The sequence below is a fragment of the Neomonachus schauinslandi genome, chromosome 13 (genome assembly GCF_002201575.2).
Source record: "Neomonachus schauinslandi chromosome 13, ASM220157v2, whole genome shotgun sequence".
In the NCBI taxonomy this organism is placed as follows: domain Eukaryota; kingdom Metazoa; phylum Chordata; class Mammalia; order Carnivora; family Phocidae; genus Neomonachus; species Neomonachus schauinslandi.
Window position 1 is genome coordinate 60,811,953 of NC_058415.1, and position 20,013 is coordinate 60,831,965.

The following is a 20,013-nucleotide window of genomic DNA, read 5'->3' on the forward strand; positions in this document are numbered from 1 at the left end:
TATCTTCCTCCTCCCCTATGACTTAAAACAAGAACTGCATCTTGTTTTTATCTCATTTTATCACCAAAACCTAACCCATAGTAGGTTTTCAGTAAATACTCATAGAATAAATAAGAAATAAACCAGTAATTATTTTCTTGGACTTCTGGGACTTTCTTTGACTTTCTTTTCTGATACAAAGACATCCAAAGAAACATCAGAGGCCTTACTTTGGAATCAGGATTAAATATATGTATACTATATACATACATATGTGTGTATGACAAAGTCTATAAAACACAGGGGTTTAATCTCTAAAGATCTTTATAACCACTTGTTTTTGATCTGTTAGATTCCTAAGACATTGTTAATTCAGTTTGATTTCTTTTTTTTAAGAATTTATTTATTTACTTGACAGAGAGCACAAGCAGGGGGAGTGGCAGGCAGATAGAATGGGAGAAGCAGGCCCCCTGCAGGGAGCCCAACATGACACTTGATCCCAGGACCCTGGGATCATGACCTGAGCCGAAGGCATATGTTTAACCAACTGAGCCACCCAGGTGCCCCAACTCCGTTTGATTTATAATAAAATAGAGAGGTCAAGCTTTTCCAGACAGGAAAACCAATATGAACTGTTGAACAGATCCCCTGAGCTTGTAAGTTCCTGCTAGAATGATCTCTGCCCAGTTTTACCAAGTGCCAAAAACAATCCACTTCTTTCAGAAATCACTGAGATATCATCACCTTTGGATTCTTCAATATTAACCAAATGAAAAGCATATGGAAATTGCTCTAAATTTCTCTAAATCTGTTTATTAAAAATGTTTTTCAAATAAATATTTTGAACAACCATAATCAATCAAAGCAGTGAGATCACAAAGTGTTGCTTCTTTCTGCAAAGAAGGCACATCATTAGCTTGTATAGTTAATGCAACAGCCACATCCAAAGTCAATTAGGCTGTTTTAAACACATGATGGATGCTACTTACGATCCCAGAGACACCAAGGACTCCTCAGGGTCAGTCATCTGAACAGGCTCCGAAGCCGGCTTGATCCTTAGAACCTCTGCAAAGCCATCGCCAAACCAGCAAGTGATGTGCGCTATGTCTACAGTAAAGTAGAAAAGGCGGTCCTGGCAGAGCTTCCGTCGATATACAGACCGAGGGTCAGCTGACAACACAGCCTCAATGGCATGCCTTGCTTCCTCTGCTGATTGAAAATATTTAAAGGAAGGCTGACTGCCATCTGCAATGAAAAGAATACAACTTAATGCTGAAAATCATGCAGGTCAAATTTCATTACAGTGAACTTCAATGTGGAGTTTGGTTGGTTCCTTGATGATCACTTGAACTGGGTTTGGCAATCTACTCAGTTGTTACAGAGCATGTCACTTTCAAGTGGTATTTACTATCATTAGATTAAACCTATGCGTACCCCAAATTGTCATTTGCTGAACAAAATCTTCTATGTTCAATGTCGACTTTAATTTGATTCCTCGTCATTTTCTTCTCAGAATGGAGTAGTAATTAAGTCTGTACAGGGTCAGGGAAATGCATAACAGTCCCAGCACTCTCAGAAAGCCACAAGAAAGACAACTAAACCCACATAGGCCCAAAGCACCAGCTGTAGGCAAGGCACGGTGTCTCAGAGAGCTGGTATCACAGCCCTACTTAAAAGTAACACCACATTCCCTAAGGAACAAGGAAATGGGACAGTCCTTCTGAAAGAGTAAAATAGGTACTATGAGAAAGTTAAATACTGTGACTAGCGAACAGGCCACCCCAAACCACCAAGGTGCATATTTCAGGTAAACAGATATACACCCTGTTAAGTGGCAAAGCTTCCTACATATCATCATGAATGTATTTTAATTTTTAAAAATACAGTATGTACAAAACTTAAATAAAAAATTAACTGTGACTTAATTTTTAATAGCTACAATATAACATACATCCAAATGAAGGCCAGGTATGTGCTTTAAATAATGTTGTTCTTGTTCAAAATAGCATCTGCAGTGGTGGTGGATCTTTATTCTTCTGAAAGTAAATTCAGTTTTTAGAAAACAGCCAAAAATCACTTGGGTTATATCCAGTAAGTTCGTAAATAAAGCCATGAAGTTCAATCTTTGGTCAAAAACCAAGGACTAATTCAAGTGTTGATCACATGGAATCCTTAAAAAAAAAAAAAAAAATCCCCACCAAGGACCAAGTATGCAGTGCTAAAATTCTTTTATTGCATGGCTCATGAAATGACTCCAGGGCCACTCAAAAAAGAGGAATTCCAAAAACATCACATTCTTCAGTAACAGTGTAATTGGTAAAAGTTCCAGGCCTTGGCGTGGCTGTTCATTTGTAATAGGTGCCCTTCCCTCACTTCTCTGCCTACTTAATTCTTCCAGACTCAGCTCAAATACTTTTTCCTCCAGGAAGCCTTCCCAGATTTCCTCCCTGCGCCCCAAGTCATAATCTTTCTCCCCCTCATGTGCCCACAAGCACTCCATTCCAGCGCCAATCCCCCCACCCCTACACCAGCACACCGCCACCATTTCAGTATCTTTTATCTTTTCTAGACTCTAAACCTTCTGAGGTCATTTCTTATTTCTATATTAACTCCAAATTCTGCTGGTCTCAATCAGTCCCTGTTTTATAGTTACATTTCATAATTTCTCTTTTTAACGATTTTTTCGAATCAACAAGGCACATTATAACCTCTCAGACACACAGCACTATAGTTTGAAAAAGATAAATCTTTCCAAAGTAGGAAGCATTCATTGATAACTGCAGGCCAAAGGGTAAGTATAAATATAAAGTATCTTCTAGGCGGCACTGCTTTCTTTGTTCTATCACAAAAACCTTTTAAAACTGACCTTCCTCCTCCCATCAACTGTATACAATGATGAAACAACTTTCATAAACAAAACTTTTTAAATAAAGAGGTCAAGTTAAAAATCAAATGCTTTGTTTAAACATAAAGCCTTTGGAAAGAATGAGAAACACACTGTGGAGTGGCAGATGAAATAAGACATATCCCTGGCAACTAACTGGCTACTTTTTACTGGACTCACTGCAGCCACCTTCCTTCATTCCAGATTGCTGCCTCGGATCAGCTATGGGCTGGGAAAACCAGGTTACAGTGTCTGTTAAAAACCATGTGTTAAAGTACACAAGCTCCAAGTAAAAGCCCAGTGGCCTCTCTTCTACAGTGAAGGGCAGGTCTCTAGTGCTAAGACTTGTTATGGGGACAGTTACTGTGCTAAGAGACTCTTCCCTTTTACCCCTAGGCTCTGTGCCATAGGGAGAGCTATCAGCTACCTGATAGTTAGAATAAGATGGGATACGTCTCTAGTCAGATAGTAAAACAGATAGTAAAACAGATGAAAAAACTTAACCCAAGTATAGAACAAGCACAATTTAGCTTCTGAATGCTGTTTGAAAACTCCAGGAACTACTGTAACAGATTGACAAGAGGCCCTAAATCATGAGCCACCTCGTGAGGCAGCAACCATTCTCAGCAAACACTTTACTGAGTGTCTGGGACTCACTGTGCTGAACAAGGTGCATCGTCAGATGGTGCTGCTGCCCAAATATAATTTTACATTTCTTACCACCAGTCATACTGACAAACACTCCATATAACTGCCCTCAGAAATACCAAATTTGGCTAAAGCTCTCATTCCGAAACAAGAGACAGAAAGTACCTGGTCCACTTTCTGAACTGAGGCGCTCAAGGTCCATCTCTGCATGAGGGGTGAAGCGGACTTCCAAGGTGGCCACAGGGGCTTCTCTCACCCAGGCTGGGACCACGCTGCGGCGGGCTGCACCGGCCATGCTGGAAGGGCAGGGGGGAGCCACGGGTGGCATCTCTGCACTATTTCCTTGTGTGATCACTGCTTCTTTCCCTCTCTTTAGCCTCTTTTCTGTACCTTCCTCTGAAAAGCTCTTCTCAAGGCAATATGAGCCAATTTGTTCTTCTGCCACATTCAGACTCTGATCACGTCTTAATTCTAAACCCAAATCTGCTGCTATGTCCCTGTGCTGAGGGGAGTTTTGCTGGATTTTTGCTGAGTTATCATGTTTCATATAGTTCTCTCCTGAAGTTCTGTCTTCAGGACATTTAGGTTTCTCCTTAGTGTGACTACAGGCTTGTGGTTTATCACACCTTGAGAGCTGTCGCTGGTCACAGCTGTCAGTCTTGCCATTAGACCGGGATGTGTTTTGCGGTTTATATTGGTTATTCTGTAAATTAAGGTCCTGTAGGGGCTCAATCAAATTTTGTGGCGAGTCATACTCAGCTATGTAGGGCTTTATGTCTAGGACAGGTGTGCCATGAATCATGTCAATTCCAGAAAGATATATAGCTCCACCTATAATGTGAAAAACACATCCTCTTAGAAATCTTAACAATGAAGAACAGTGCAAACAATTAAGAACCAACACCATCTGCCTATGCCTCACCAAGCTTAACTCACAATTCTCTTACACACCAGGCTCTCTTATACTGGTGCCAACACACCCTTTTCATTCTACCTGGAAACCCATCCTCTTCTTCACCTGTCGAACTTCTACATGCTCTTTAAGGCTCTTCTATAATACCTCTTCTACAGAGCCTTTCTGGCTCTTCCACACATAAGCATTCTTTCCCCTGGGTTCAACAGAGAAACCTATGTACAAACCTCTACTACAGCCCATTCCACATGGTCTGGCAATGACCTAGTTGGTCTTTCTCCCTAGACAGTGAGTAGGCCCTTGAGCACTGACTCATCTTTGCATCACTGGGACTTCTAACTCTGTTCCAGGCACATCAGAGTCCTCAATATATCTCCGTGGAATCAATGAGGATTTCCACTGTGGCAAACAGACACTAAGGTGGCCCCCAGAATGCCCACTTGCTGGTGTTGACATCCTTCGATAATCTCCATCTTTCTTTTTTTTTTTTAAAGGTTTTATTTATGTATCTGAGAGAGAGAATGGGAGACAGAGAGCATGAGAGGGGAAGGGTCAGTGGGAGAAGCAGACTCCCCGCTGAGCAGGGAGCCTGATGCGGGACTCGATCCCGGGACTCCAGGATCATGACCTGAGCCGAAGGCAGTCGCTTAACCAACTGAGCCACCCAGGCGCCCCATAATCTCCATCTTTTGAGTATGAGATGGTATCACTCCAGTGACTATGTTACCTTATCTGAGACTCCTGTACCTGCAGGCAGATTCACTCGAGAGATTCTCCTTGTGCTTGATGAAGTAAGCAACCACACTGGGAAAGTCCATGTGGTAAGGCACTGCAGGAGCCTCTAGGAGCTGAGAGCAGCCACCAGCCAACACCCAGCAAGCAGTTGTGGCTCTCAGTCCCACAACTACAAGGAAGTGAATTCTGCCAACAACCTGAGGGAGGCTGGAAGCAAATTCTTCCACAGTTGGGCTTCCACGTAAGAACTCATCCCAGATGACACCTAATTTGCAGCCTGGTAAGATCCTAAGCAGAGGACTGGCAAAGCTGTTCCCATACTTGTAAACTCATTATTATGAAACATAACAATATTTCAGAAAGATAATAAATGGGTATTTTTTAAACCGATTAAGTAGGGGAGCCTGGGTGGCTCAGTCAGTTAAGTGTCTGCCTTCGGCTCAGGTCATGATCCCAGGGTCCTGGGATCAAGCCCCACATCATCCAGCTCCCTGCTCAGCAGGGAGTCTGCTTCTCCCTCTCCCTTTGCCCCTCCCCTTCCACTAGTGCTCTGTCTCTCACTTTCTCTCAAATAAATAAAATCTTTAAAAATAAATAAATAAATAAATAAACTGATTAAGTGTGTGGTAATTTGTTACACAGCAATAGAAATCTAATACATCCATCAAGACTCAAACAATTAAGCAGAACATAAGTCACCATTGCCAAATATTAAGGACAGGTCTTTTGTCTCACTTATACAGCTGCATGTCCAGTTCCTGCTACTGGTGCAGAGTCTACTAACTTGATTCTTGGGAAATTGGCCAAATGAGAATCAAAAAATTATATGTGATCACATTCTCTGTCTCCATTTTAGAAAACAAGACTAACAAAGGACTCTGATTTCTAAAACATGCTCACTGTGAATGAGCCTGGAACTTTGGAATAATGACTTTGGACTTCCTAACTAATGGATATGCCTAACAATGTCTGCAGAAGGAAGTATTGTAGCATATGTAAAAGTTCATGGGATTTAGAGTTATACAACCACCTGGCTGGATGCTATTAGGTAATATTATCAAACATCAAAGAGCCTCAGCTCCCTCATCCATAAAAGGAGGACTGCTACCCTATCAAACCCAAAGAACCACTGACAGATAACATACATAAATGCTTTTTAAAAACTGTAAAGCACCACACAAACACTAGTAGTCACCATAACACTTATTTGTTAAGAATGTCTATAGTGTTATTGTGTTTGCCTCTTACATTTCTAATCTGTTTACCACTATACCCTCAGCACCTAAAACAATGCCTGGCACATATACACTGCTCAGAAAATATGTGTGGGCTGCACAAATGATCATAAAATGTTTAGTACTGTTACCCAAGCTGGTTGGCCATCACAAACTGATAAAAGCTCAAGTTGGACTGGCTACAGAATTTTCCTGGAAAATCTATCCAAGGCTAGGCTGAATACAACCCAGGGGAGGTAGTTCAAGTTCTGGCAAAAAACAAGCAAAATAACTGGTCTTACCTATTTAGCACTAAGTAACCTGAAAAGTACTCTTAGAGCTTTTGTCTCATAAGATCCTTAAAATACTATGGAGTCTCAGAGAGGGCAGGTCCTACTCCTTTGTCCACTTTACAAACAAGCAAGCTAAAGCCTGGAATGGTCTCCTGACTCCCAGTCTTCTGTCTCTCCAACAAATGTGCTTATTAGGTCAGAGTGATTCAAGAACAGGATGCCTTACTAACAAACAAAGCAAACAAACCAAAACTTAAAGATACAGAGAACAGATCAGTGGTTGCCAGAGGGAACAGAGTAGGGAGATAGGTGAAATGGGTAAAGGGGTTCAAGAGGTACAAACTCCCAATTATAAAATAAGTCATGGCGATGTAATGTACAACACAGTGACTACAGTCAATAATACTGTATTGTATATTTGAAAGTTGTTGAGAGTAGATCTTGAAAGTTCATACCATAAGAAAAAAAATTTTTGACTATATGGTGACAAATGATATCTAGACTTATTGTGGTGATCATTTCACAATGTATATAAATACTAAACATACTGTACACTTGAAACTAATATGTCAATTATACTTAAAAAAAAAAAAAAGAATGGGATGCTGGGACACCTGGGTGGCTCAGTCGGTTAAGTGTCTGCCTTCCTGCCTTCGGCTGAGGTCATGATCCCAGGGCCCTGGGATCAAGTCCCACATCGGGCTCCTTGCTCAGTGAGGAGCCTGTTTCTCCCTCTGCCTGCCGCTCTCTCTGCTTGTGCTCTGTCTCTCTCTCTCTCTGTCTCAAATAAAAAATAATAATAATAAATAAAATCTTTAAAAAAAAAAAAAAGAATGTATGGCTCAGTAAGTAGGCTGTATCTGAATACACAGGTAAAACTAACCTGGTATTCTACACAGGTACTTCCACAATCTGACAGGTGTTTAAATGTTATTATAGTGAGATTCATTGCAGACCCTCTGACACATCAGAGTTAACAACTGTACTACAGCCACAGTGCATGTCCATTTCCTCAAAGGTGCAAGGAAGAAAGAATACAACACCACCCTATGTGTTTACTGTATCTACACATACAACCAGTTACTGTGTGTTAATTCTGAAAGTGTCCAATTATTTTTGAATAATTTGGTATTTATTGTATTCCAAGTCAGAGAAAATTTGGTTACTAATTTAATGATTATGAAATTATACATTATTTTTAAATAATGTAATAGTTTCTAATATATGTGATGATATAATTAAACTCTGAGCATCCTATGAGAGCTGATTTCAAAGGGTAACATTCTTTTAGTCATTTCAGGTTCTTCCATGCCTGGTAGTTCTCAGGGGTTAACACCACTGGTACTCATCTGAATAACAGCCAGTGAATACTATGTTTGTTTTATAAGACTTCTTTTAGATAAGGAAAAAAAAGATAAAAGTAGAAATGAAATTTGTTACCTTCTATCTTTTCCAGCTTGGCCAGAGTCAGTCCTATTGCATTGGGACGATGTGGGCTCCTTGTGGAGAAAACTCCAGTCTTTGCACCATTCAGCCTAGGAGGCTGCACTTTTGCCTTACAGCTCAAATGACCATTTTTGTGAAAGACAAACAAAATCCTATTGAAAATAAACCAAACCACCAAGTAAGAAAAGAACACTAGTTAATTTATCATAATGATTTGATGGTGAAAAAAATTTAATCTTTAATCCCACAAATTAAAGCTGAAAGAATGCTTTTAATGGTATTACAATGTAATCAGTAGGGGAAAAAAAAATGTCATTCTCATTCCTTGAAGGAAGGCAGAGTCTTATCTCTATATCCTTTGCCCCTAACACAATTACTGGCACGTGGTAGGAACTTTACAAATGTTTGTCAAGTGCCTGAATAAGCAGTATTTATGAAGTAAGAGCCTGGGCTGCTATTTGCCAGGCAGTCTACTAGACATTTTTATACTCATTTAACTCTCTTAACAAGCCTAAGATTTGTAATTTATCCCCCAATTTAAGAATGAGGAAATCCAGGCTCAGAAATGTTAAATAACTTGACTGGGTCTTCCTAAGTAAGACAGAAAAGGAGGAAGCCATGAAGAGAAACAGTAACAGATTTGAACTCATTAAATCATTAAATTTATGACTACAAAATGTCATCCCAGGAGAAAATGTTTGCTCCATGTACAATGGACTGTTCCTACAAATCACAAAGTAAAGGGCAACTCATTATAAGAAATTAAGCAAAGAACATGAATTGACAAAAGAGTAAGAAATAGTAGCAACCAAATGAAAAGATGTTGAACCTCACTAATAATTAAGAAATTTAACTGAAAAATAAAATATTGTTTTTCTCAGGGCACCTGGGTGGCTTAGTTGGTTGAGCATCTGACTCTTGATTTCAGCTCAGATCATGATCTCAGCGTGGTGAGATCAATCCCTGCTTGGGATTCTCTCCCTCTGCCCCTCTCCCCATGTGTGTGCATGCTCACTCTCTCTCTCAAATGACTAAATAAATAAAACTTTAAAAGTATATTGTTTTTCCGTCCAACAAAAATGCAGAAAAACTTTAACATTTAATGTTAGCAAGAACGTAGGAAACAGGTCATTTTCATACACTTATGATATATAAATTAAGCTTTTTAGAGCACAATTTGGCAGTAGCTCTCCAAAATTATAAATACGCACACCCTCTAGCTCAATATAATCATTTCTGATACCTACTTGTAAAAATGTACAAGTGCCAAGAATTGTGTCTAAGAAGGTTTGCTACAGCATTACTGTAATAGCAAAATCCATTAACAAGAGATATACCATGGTCAAATCATGGTCTATCTGTATTTCGCAATAAGAGACAGCCATTAAAGCAAAAAAGATAAATCTGTATGTACTGTCATGATATACACTGTTAAATGAAGAAAACATATTCCATTGTTTAAAACAAACACCTAATCCCAATGTGTATGTTTATGCTTCTCTATTAAAAAAGAAAAAGAAAAGGCAAGGTAGGATATACACCAAGCTATTAACAATAAAAATCTCTGAAGAGTGTTGGCGGTGAGAATGAGTGAGAAGAAAAATAGGAAGGATACAAAAATCTTTTTATATAGATCTGGACCCATTTTTTTTATATCAGCCATGTTTTTAATTTAATTAATTTAACCAAGATCATACAAACTAGGTCAGACACATGTTGTTTCTACTCTACCCACATCTCCAAATTAACAAAAACATAAGCTATTTCAGAATAAATACTTAATTTTAGGTCTTCACCAGTAAAATTAGACCAAGTCATACTGGTGATGCTGGAGTGAGGAAAAATGGACAGAGACAGAATTGCAAGTGACAGTAACACTAATATAACACAGGTGCTAATATCGGTAACACTTTATTGAGAGTATCCAGATTTCTAAAGTCTCTTTTGTCTCTTAGGAAGAAAAAACTTAATTGTTCATGGGTCTAGAGCAGAGTCTGCAAACTTTTTCTGTAAAGGGTCACACCGTAAATATTTGAGGGTTTGCAGGCCAACCAGTCTCTGTTGTAACTACTCAACTCTGCCACTGTACCACAAAAGCAGCCATACACAATACACAGATGAACGGGAGTGGCTGTGTTCCCATAAACTTATTTACAAAGATGGGAGGTAGATGGATTTGGTCCACGGGCTGTAGCTTCCTGACCCCTGGTCCAGAAGGTAGAATAATGACCCACAGGCAGAATCGAGATCTACAGATTTCAGCTCAATAGAAGGCATTCCTCACAATCAGAACCAACTGCAAATGGGGCGCCTGGGTGGCTCAGTCATTAGGCGTCTGTCTTTGGCTCAGGTCATGATCCCAGGATCCTGGGATCGAGCCCCGCATCAGGCTCCCTGCTCAGCAGGAAGCCTGCTTCTCCCTCTCCCACTCCCCCTGCTTGTGTTCCCTCTCTTGCTGTGTCTCTATCAAATAAATAAATAAAATATTAAAAAAAAAAAAGAACCAACTGCAAATGGAACGTGCACCCTCAGTGGATCCCAAGCTTCCATGAGGGCATCCAAGTTATGCATACGGTCATGTGTGTGAATTTGGTACAGGAACTCCATGCAATAGTAAGTGTGGTCTGGATGACAGACTCCAAGGCTGCCTTCAACTGGAGTACTTTACTCAAGGGCAAGTTCTGACCCAAAGAACCACTTCTAACTATAAAACAACTTACCAAACATGAGAAAACTGTTCTAAGCCCATCAAGGAATGTTCAGGATTATTAAAGATGCTCCTTCTAATTCTCAAACAAGCCCTCGAATGGGTACAAATAGATGGCTGCCTTGGAGTACCATTCTTGGCTGAGAAACAGGATTCCAAGTAGCCAATTGGTTCAGTTAAAAGATTCCCTACAGAAGAAAAGTAGGTAAGAAATCATTAGTCAAAATGTCAAATAAAGATGTGGGAAAACATGTTTTCTTTAATGCACTGATTTCATAGTTTTAACATCTACCAAGTGTTATGCAACTATTAAAAATGATTCACATATCATGAAAACATATAAATATCTTCAACACTACACACACATTATTATATCCCTTTAGATAGCCAAAAAGAGTGCAGGTCTAAGAAAAACAGGGGACATTCTCAGAAGTTCTACTATGACCATAATTCAAATTCTATGTTACCATTACCAAAGTATGTGACTTTGGTCAGGGCTAAAAGGGTATTTAAAATTGAGGGAATTGGGGCACCTAGGTGGCTAAGTTGGTTAAGCGTCTCAACTCTTGCTTTCTGCTGAGGTCATGATCTCAGGGTTGTGAGATCAAGCCCCAAGTTGGGCTCTGTGCCGAGCGTGGAGTCTGCTTGAGATTCTCTCCCTCTGCCCCTCCCCCTGCTCATGCTTGTGCACACGAGCTCTCTCTCTCTAAAGAATAAATTAATTATTTAAAAAATACTTTAAAATAAAACAGGGAATAACATGCACAAAATTAAATGAGAAGTGTCATAGCACATGCAGGGAACAAGCTATTTTGATTGGCTGGAGTGTGAAAGATAAGGCAAAGAATAATGAAAGATAAGGAGACAGAGGTTGTATACAGACATCCTCATGCTTTTCTAAAGTTTGCATTAAGCCACTGTGTGTTTGCGAAAAGACCTACATCAGTACCTGTTTTTGCTAATCAAAAGAAATCCAAAGAGAATGTTTGCTTTTACCAAAAAAAGGGCAAAAGTGAAAAGTGTTCAGCATTTGTTCTGCAGCAAGCTGTTATAGATGCAGGGTGCCCCCCAAGTAGTGAGATCAGCCCCATCCAGGTCCTTCCCCAGGAACTACACTCAGCATCTGAGCATCAAGCCACCAGAGCTTTGAACTGTGTCTGTGAGGATCTGTGCTTTATTTTGACTTATTTTGTGCATCTACTAGCGATATGTGTCCTGAAGTAACAGAAAAGCCTGAGAGGTTATTTTTGGGGCCTGGGAACACTCAACAATTTTTCCACATAAATTAATGGTAATTGCTTCTTCGCATTATGCCATTTAAGCTTACGAAAAATTTCATAGGAATGATCTACTTTCAGACAGTGGGGAAAACATGTCCAAATAAGGATGCATGCAATTAAAAACAGACATATGAAACAAAGTAGTTTAAGCAATAAAGGGAGTGCATGGGATCATAATCATACTACTAAAATATCTACAGACAGAAGAGATTTCAGGTTAGGCTTGGTCTAGTAGCTCTCTGCCCTGAGAATGTAGGCTCCATGTGGGTAGTGTTTCTATCTTGTCTCCTGCTATGTTCACGATCTAGTACATTCCATGCAAGGGGGTAGGTACTCAAAAAATTCATGTTACATGGAAAAAAAGGATGGTTTAAACTGATTGAAATGGAAAGTGAAAAATTGAAAGAATATAATCCCATTTATGAAAGTTTGCTTATACATTTACCTATTTAAATATGTACCTATATATGTTTAGAAAGCTATTTGGAAGGATATTCACCAAAATGTTAACATTTTGGTAAAATGGATGTGGTAATATGGTAAAAACAGACAATGAGATTTTTGGATTATTTTTATATTTAACTTTGTAATTTGTATAATATTTGAAATTTTTACAATAATCAGAAATCCTCTTTTTTTTCTTCCTAAATAGTAACTCCTTTCAAAAGAAGAAAAGCCAAGCAGCACCAATATAGGTTTAAAGTCCAAGGTATCCACAACTAGCATTTTGAATTTACAAATAACTTTTTTTTTCACATCTCATGAAAACTTTACTTCTTTTAAGAGATGATATACAGACACTCTAGACCATCATTTTATTTCCAGCTTCCATTAATTAAGTCTATCCTACCAGCACAGGTGGTAAGATTATAGGCCTGGTGTTGTCCCTCACAGCACCTTTAGTTACTCTTCACTTATTAAAACTGTATTATTGGCTACATATAAAATATTACATGTAATAAATGTATAATAGAGCATAATACTACGAAATCCTGTGTACCCACCACCCATTCCAAGAACTAGAGCTTTACCAACAAAATGTATCTTTTTATGTTGCTTCTTTCCTATGGCAAACCCATCCTTTCCTCCTGAGATAAATAAGTGCCTGAATGGGATCTTTATCACTCACTTCCTTTAATATAATTTTATCACATGCATATGCATGCCTATATAATACTTCATTTATTTTGTCTTTGAACTCCATAAAAACTGGTATCAAACTGCATGTTATCTTCTCAGACTTGCTTTTTCTCTCAATATTACGATTCTAAGACCCTTCCATACTGTGTATGTTTTTGATGACTTTAAATTTTTTCCAAATATGTTTACAGGCATTCTTTTGTTTATCCTCACCCATGTTCCTGTGGAATAAAAACAGTAAATACCTTAAAGATGAGGAAACTGAGGCCAAACAATTCTGGTGTTCATTAAAATGCCATAAAGAAAAATGGCCAAAAAAGAACCCCTAACCTAATAAGATGGGATCCCTGTGTCTTGTTTTCATTTGTTTAACAAACACTCCAATATCATACAACTGCCAGACATTGAGCTAAGTTTGAATAAAAGAAACAACAAGAACTCTTATCACAGTGGAATTAACGGTTGGGGAGAGTCTCACAATATGTTTCAATATCATGGGAAAAATATGTAAAGCACCTAGTACCACACAAAGTGCTCAGCAAAAAGTGGTTTTCCAAGCTCTTACTTAGGCTTTTCCCTCATTTGTACTAACTGTGTAATAAGGGAAAGCCAACAAGTTATTAATGCTGAGTTTTTGTACACAAAGTTTATCTGTATGTCTTAGTGCTGACAGAAAGTTCAGGTCCTTTTGACCCTCCTGCCGGGACTGTAAAATATAATTCATGTCCCTAGCACAGGTCCCTCCCTTTGTTAAAATACTCTACACCAATACTCCAGACTCTGTGTTCCTTAATCTTATGCTACCCTCTAACTAAATTTTCCATGTTTCCCACACTGTTAACAGACATTATATATATATATTAAGAATTTATTTATTTATTTGACAGAGAGAGAGAGAGCAAGTACAAGCAGGGGGAACAGCAGGCAGGGGAGAAGCAGCTCCCCACTGAGCAAGGAGCCCTTTGTGGGGCTCGTTCCAAGGACCCTGGGACCATGACCCGAGTTGAAGGCAGCCGCTTAACTCACTGAGCCACCTCGTATTCAAGGTTCTCTACAATCTGAATCCAATCAACCTTGTACCATCCAGTATTTCAAACTTATAGCTCCCCAATCTGGTGCTATGTAATAGACCTCTGAGCCCTGCTCCTTCCTGCCTGTCAAACTATTAGGCCTGGAATCTAGCACCGCGCAACAATTTTTAAATGAGCACAACCTTTGACAAGTAACAGTAATTTCAGTAAATTTAATCTAAGTTAAACATAACACGCACAAACATTTTAGTCTTAAGAATTTTCCTCACAACAGTGAAAACTGGCAGTAACTTAAATGCCCAACAATAGGGAACTGGTTAGTTAGAACACATCTCTAAAGCAAAATAATGTGCAATCCCTTAAAACTATTAACGGCCATAGATTTATATGAAACTTAAGTTTTAGAAAGAAGTTATGAAACAGTGGGGTCACATAATCCATTTTTCCAGCGTGCATGCACTGAAACAAGTATGGAAGGTAGGCACCAGGATACTAGCAGTGCTTTTCTCTGGGTGATGGCAGACATTTTCTTCCATTATGTCTTCTAATTTCTAAAGTTAATATTCCGCTCTATATAATGAGGTGAAAATAAACTCATGCCCATCTTTCCAGGCCCAGTTTAAACAGATTTCCTGTCTCTTCCCTTCGCCCCAGAACTTTTCCACATCTCCCGCCTCACCTCCTACAGCACAGGATGCCTCTCTCTCGGGGGTATTTATTAACTCCTAACCCGCCTAACACCAGCGTTCACATCCTATCTCTCCTACATGAGCAAGAACTCTCCGAGAAAGGCTGTTACACTGCACGTGGTTGTTCCAGCCACAGTGCCAGGCCCAACCCAACCGCGGCTACCAAGAACAGAACAGGAGATGACATCATTCCGCTCGCCTCAGCACAATCACGTGGTCGCAGGTGCACGTGATCCGTGGCTTCGCAATAAGTAGAATAACGCAGTCCGGTTCAAGTTCTCGCATTTTACATCCCTCTCTACAGTCAGGTCAGCGGCCTGAGCCTAGGCCTCTTTTGAGTGCGGAACCGCGGGTTTCTCAGAAATTACCTGTTTCCAGAGCCGGCTTCACGCACCCGCACGGGGTCGCTGTGGGCTGAGGCCCCGGCTCCTCCAAGACGCGCATGGCTACTACTCACTGAGGTGTCGACTCGACGCGACAGGCCTTCCGCTTCCGGTCTCCGAGCCTGGTGCCTGCGCAGTAGCCGCCCTGGCAGGGTGGTGCGGGTCCGAGGCCTGGCGCATGCGCGGGGGGTGGGACGCGCTCTAGGCGGGCGCAGCTGGTGGCACCAGTAGGCTTTCGATTTCCATTTCCCGGCCTCGGTTCCTCTCCCGGACCTGGCTCGCTGTTCCCTGCCGCTGACCCGCTGCGATTCCCTGCCAGTCAGCGACTCAGAATTACCGCGCTTGCGAAGGGGGACACTTCGATGAAGATTTAACGCGCTGAGATGTCTCTCTCAAACATTAATATAAACAACCTACGTGTCCAATGAATGACTCTGATTTTTAAAGAAAAAGGATGTGTATATGCAGTTACCACATAGCACAACGATCGGATGTTAGGAAATTAGAAATTCTTGAGTGGTGGGAATGCACATGATTATTTATACTTCTATGTACTCCCAATTTTTCCACAATAAAAACGATGTTTTGTCAGCAAGGAACCCTAAGTAAGCCTTATTTCACGTCTAATGGGTGGGGAGCGTCACACTGGAATAAGGGTTAAGAAGTGGGGACTTCTTTGTGTTCCATACCACGCGGGAACTGAAGCAAGAATGAAATTGAGAGTCAATATGCCATGTACATGGGAGAGATTGTGATCTTTGTTTCTGGGCAGCTATGAAAAGTTGAGAGCCAACAAGAATCCTGTTTTCATCCCATGCAATGACCAGTTATCCTTGCAGCGATACTATCCCTTCACCTACTTACTTGTAAGGTCATCTCTCCCCTATATCAAGTTTCTCTGTACATATAATTCTGTTTCTGGGGGGTTTTTTATCCTGTTTGGGGTGGGGGGAACATATGGTTTGCAATATGAAATATTCAAAAGAGTGGAAGTCCACAGATTTTAAAAGCTCAACTATGAAAATCTGTTGCTAAACCTTTTCATTTGTCATGGAGTTATAGATCACTAGTAGAAAACAACCAGCAACAGCCAAAGATATAAAGAGAGGGTTGTGGTTTAAAACACACACACTTTGGGGCGCGTGGGTGTCTCAGTCAGTTAAGCGTCCGCCTTCCGCTCAGGTCATGATCCCAGGGTCCTGGGATCGAGCCCCGCATCGGGCTCCCTGCTCGGCGGGAAGCCTGCTTCTCCCTCTCCCACTCCCCCTGCTTGTGTTCCCTCTCTCGCTGTGTCTCTCTCTGTCAAATAAATAAATAAAATCTTTAAAAAATAATAAAAATAAAACACACACTTTAAAATTGATCAAATTCATATATGTGTTCTCTGTCCTCTGTCCATGAAAATTTGGAAAAGAATGCTATTAATCTGTTTCCAGGAGGAATGCCATTAATCTGTTCTCCTGCAGAAACAAGTTTGAGAACAATTGAGCTATATACACTTTATAAAACTGGGGCCGTAATAGCTGCGTTTGCCACTAGATGGTGGTGTTGAAAGTAATGTCTCGCTTAATTTGTGGACAGACTAGTGCGGAAAATGAGAGGTATTTGCCCTCCTGACCCTAGATATCATTATCTAATGACAATCATGCAAAATAACGCATTACCGAGTGTGACAAGTACTGCGATGCAAAGGAGGTTTGGAAACACTGATGAAGCAGCTTGCTACATCTAAATTTCAAAGGTAAATTTTCTTTTTATGGAAAACAGGAACTTAAATATGTAGCACTTTTATTATGTGATCTGAGAGGCTTTTTATTATCCTTTCTAGAGTTATATCTGATTATTTGTAGTTTATAAGGCAACTGTTTATTTGGAGGTGAGACCTAGGAATCTGCCTTTAAAAAAACCTAAATGATTCTAATATAGGTGGTCATCAGCCTACACTTAGAGAGACACTTCTCCTTATAATGGTTCTTAATCTTCCATTTGGATGAAGGATCCCTTTGAAAAGCAATTAAAGCTTTGGGACTTCTCATGCATAATTTTAGATTTAAAAGCATAGGAATCATGGATTTTTAAGAACCACTATTGTACCTATCATGAGAGGAAAGTAGCACAAAGTAGGGGTAAATGGTGGCAAAACTTTTGATTCTGTGACCTCAAGGTTCAAAGCCAAAGAAGAAAACTGGAAAATGTTTAGATGCACACTGGTGCTTGAATGAGAATAGTGAGAAAGCAGAGGTTGTGTGTATACAGGGAGGGGGGTAAGAGGACAAGCAGAAAGGGTCCTAAGAGGTAAAAAGAGAAGATCCCTCTCCTTCTAATGTACTATATGCCTCATTCCATCTACTTCCCCATCTCTTTCACCTTTATGCCTCTGTGCATTGTACATATGCAAGTGTCTTATGGTTCATCTTAATGCAACTCTCTTAGAACATGAAACTTCCATTTACTCTTTTTCCTCTAATGTTGACCCACTCTGGCAGGTGAATTGAGACAAGATTTCTTAAGATTAGACCCAGCATGAAAAGCACTGAAGAAGTTAGATGTGACTTTAGGTGAGTACCCAGCCTCTCTGAGGCTATTCCCTCATCTATAAAACTGGAATGATAATCACTGACCCGCCCATTTCACAGACTCCTGTGCAAATCAAGTAAGTGTATATGAAAATATAAATTCTGAAGTGCCATCCAGATGTAAATGACTATTATATGGTAATGCTGCCCTCAATATGTCACTGGACTAATATAATGGGGTGTGAGTAATCCCTGTATGATAAATATATCCCGGGAGGGAAAAAAATGTAATGTTGTTGGGGGGAGTGTGTGCAAACAGGAGGGAAAAGCATTGTAACCTCCCACTCTACCAGTGGCCCTCAACTGTAGCTGCACATTAGAATCACCTGGGGAGCTTTTCAAATACCCTAAATGCAATGTTGTATCCTAGACTGGATCCTGAAGCAGAAAAATGGCATTAGTAGACAAATAATGAAATCCAAATAATGGTAATGTCACTGTCTTAATTTCATAAGTTTTTATGAATGGACCATGGTTACAGAACATGTTAACATTAGGATAAACAGGGTGAGAGGTATAAACCTCTGTACTATCGTTAAAAGTTTTCTATAATTTCTAAAATTATTTCTCAAAAATATTTAAAACAAAAAAGCAATTTAAAAAATTAATATGTATATGCTTGGATGCCATCCTAGACAGGTAAATCAGAATCTCTGGGGAGGTGTCTGGATGGCTGTAATTTTGAAATCTTCCCCAGTGGTTCTAATGGATCCTGAGGGTTGAGAACCTCTTTCTGCACTGTGAATGCTTGTGAGAACTGGGAGTCTATCTTGTTCTTCGCTGTCTAGCCTAGTACCTAGCACAGTGCCTCTGTACCTATATGGAGAGCTTGTAAAATTGTGTCCTTGCTGAACTAAACCTTTACTTGTAAAAATATCCTTGACTTTGAGTCTTCTGTACTAATAGATGGAAAACTGCAGTTTTCAGATATCTTCCCACCCAGAATAACTCCTATTCCTGCCCCCAGTCTCTTTCATTTTCAGCTAACCCTGACCATTATCACCAGATAGATATTATTAAAATACTAAACCTGCATCGTTCAAAAGTCTTACTTAGTTCCACATTATCTAACACATACTTCTTAGGTATGCAAAATTCTGTCCACTCTAATAATATGAGATTTTTAGCCTGTTAGCCTGCTATTCCACATGGACCATGCATCAGCTCTAGTTTGCATGTAGTTCTCTTGAATATGTCCTGAATTCATCCTTCTCTGTGTCACAATACAATAAAGCCACAATCCTCACCTACAGTACAAATCTTTTCCATCTTTCAAGGCTCCTTGAAGATGTAATTTTTTTAGGTCACTCCAGCAAAAAAAAAAGTGAGTGTTTCCTCTATTGTATCTACTCTTCAAATGACACTAGCATTTACTATTATTTATATTCTGTTTTATTCCCTTCACAAGACTAGATTAAACCCCTGGTAATGGTGAAACGTGTAATAAAGATTTAATATACATTCTGCACAAATACAATATTTAAAAACGAAAAAGAGAAAATCAGAATTCAAACACTCCAGTAAACTGTATTCATCACTCATCACCTCAAAATATCTTTGAAGGAGTCCCAGAACAATTGTTAAAATTAACTTTAAAAGCCTACCAAGTCTGAACAAAATGTTGAAGCTATTGTTACATTGATAAGTGAACAAAGTTTACAAGAAAACTATCACTCCCCCAGATTTTAAGTGTTCAGACAATACTTTCTCTACTTTTAAGAATTAACCAAGGAAAAAATAAATTAAAATAAAGGAATTAACCAAAGAAAGGTTTGTTCTTAAGGGGGGGGATCAGTTATTCAGCCATCCCTTTCCCATTTCTGTCTCTCCCCACCACTATCCTCACCCCAATATACATATACATATACACACACACACATGCACACGCACACGCACATGCACACACTAGCAGGATATCATCTACGTAATAGAGCCTGAAAAAACACCTTCGTTCTCCCAGATATAGTCTATACATGAAAAAAAATCCTTAAAATATTAATGAGTATTGTAGAGATCTACAGTGTTTTGAGAAAATTACACACATAATATATTAAGATGTGTATTTTGTTGGACAACTATTGATGGTTGAGCATTG

At 39.6% G+C, this 20,013-nt stretch overlaps 1 protein-coding gene across 2 annotated transcripts; it reads right to left on the minus strand.

Moving 5' to 3' along the window:
• Positions 1-964: 964 nt before the first annotated feature.
• On the minus strand, positions 965-15,436 carry TRMO (tRNA methyltransferase O). 2 transcript variants are annotated; one of them, XM_021691277.1, is made up of 5 exons: positions 15,328-15,436; positions 10,833-11,007; positions 8,107-8,264; positions 3,686-4,342; positions 965-1,224 (listed from the first exon to the last, which is right to left on the minus strand). In XM_021691277.1, the coding sequence occupies exons 1-5, from the start codon at positions 15,401-15,403 to the stop codon at positions 965-967; spliced, it is 1,326 nt and encodes a 441-aa protein (XP_021546952.1). In that variant the 5' UTR covers positions 15,404-15,436. The 2 variants fall into 2 exon arrangements, with proteins under 2 accessions (XP_021546952.1, XP_021546951.1); XM_021691276.1 differs by having other exon boundaries at positions 3,668-4,342.
• Positions 15,437-20,013: the final 4,577 nt, after the last annotated feature.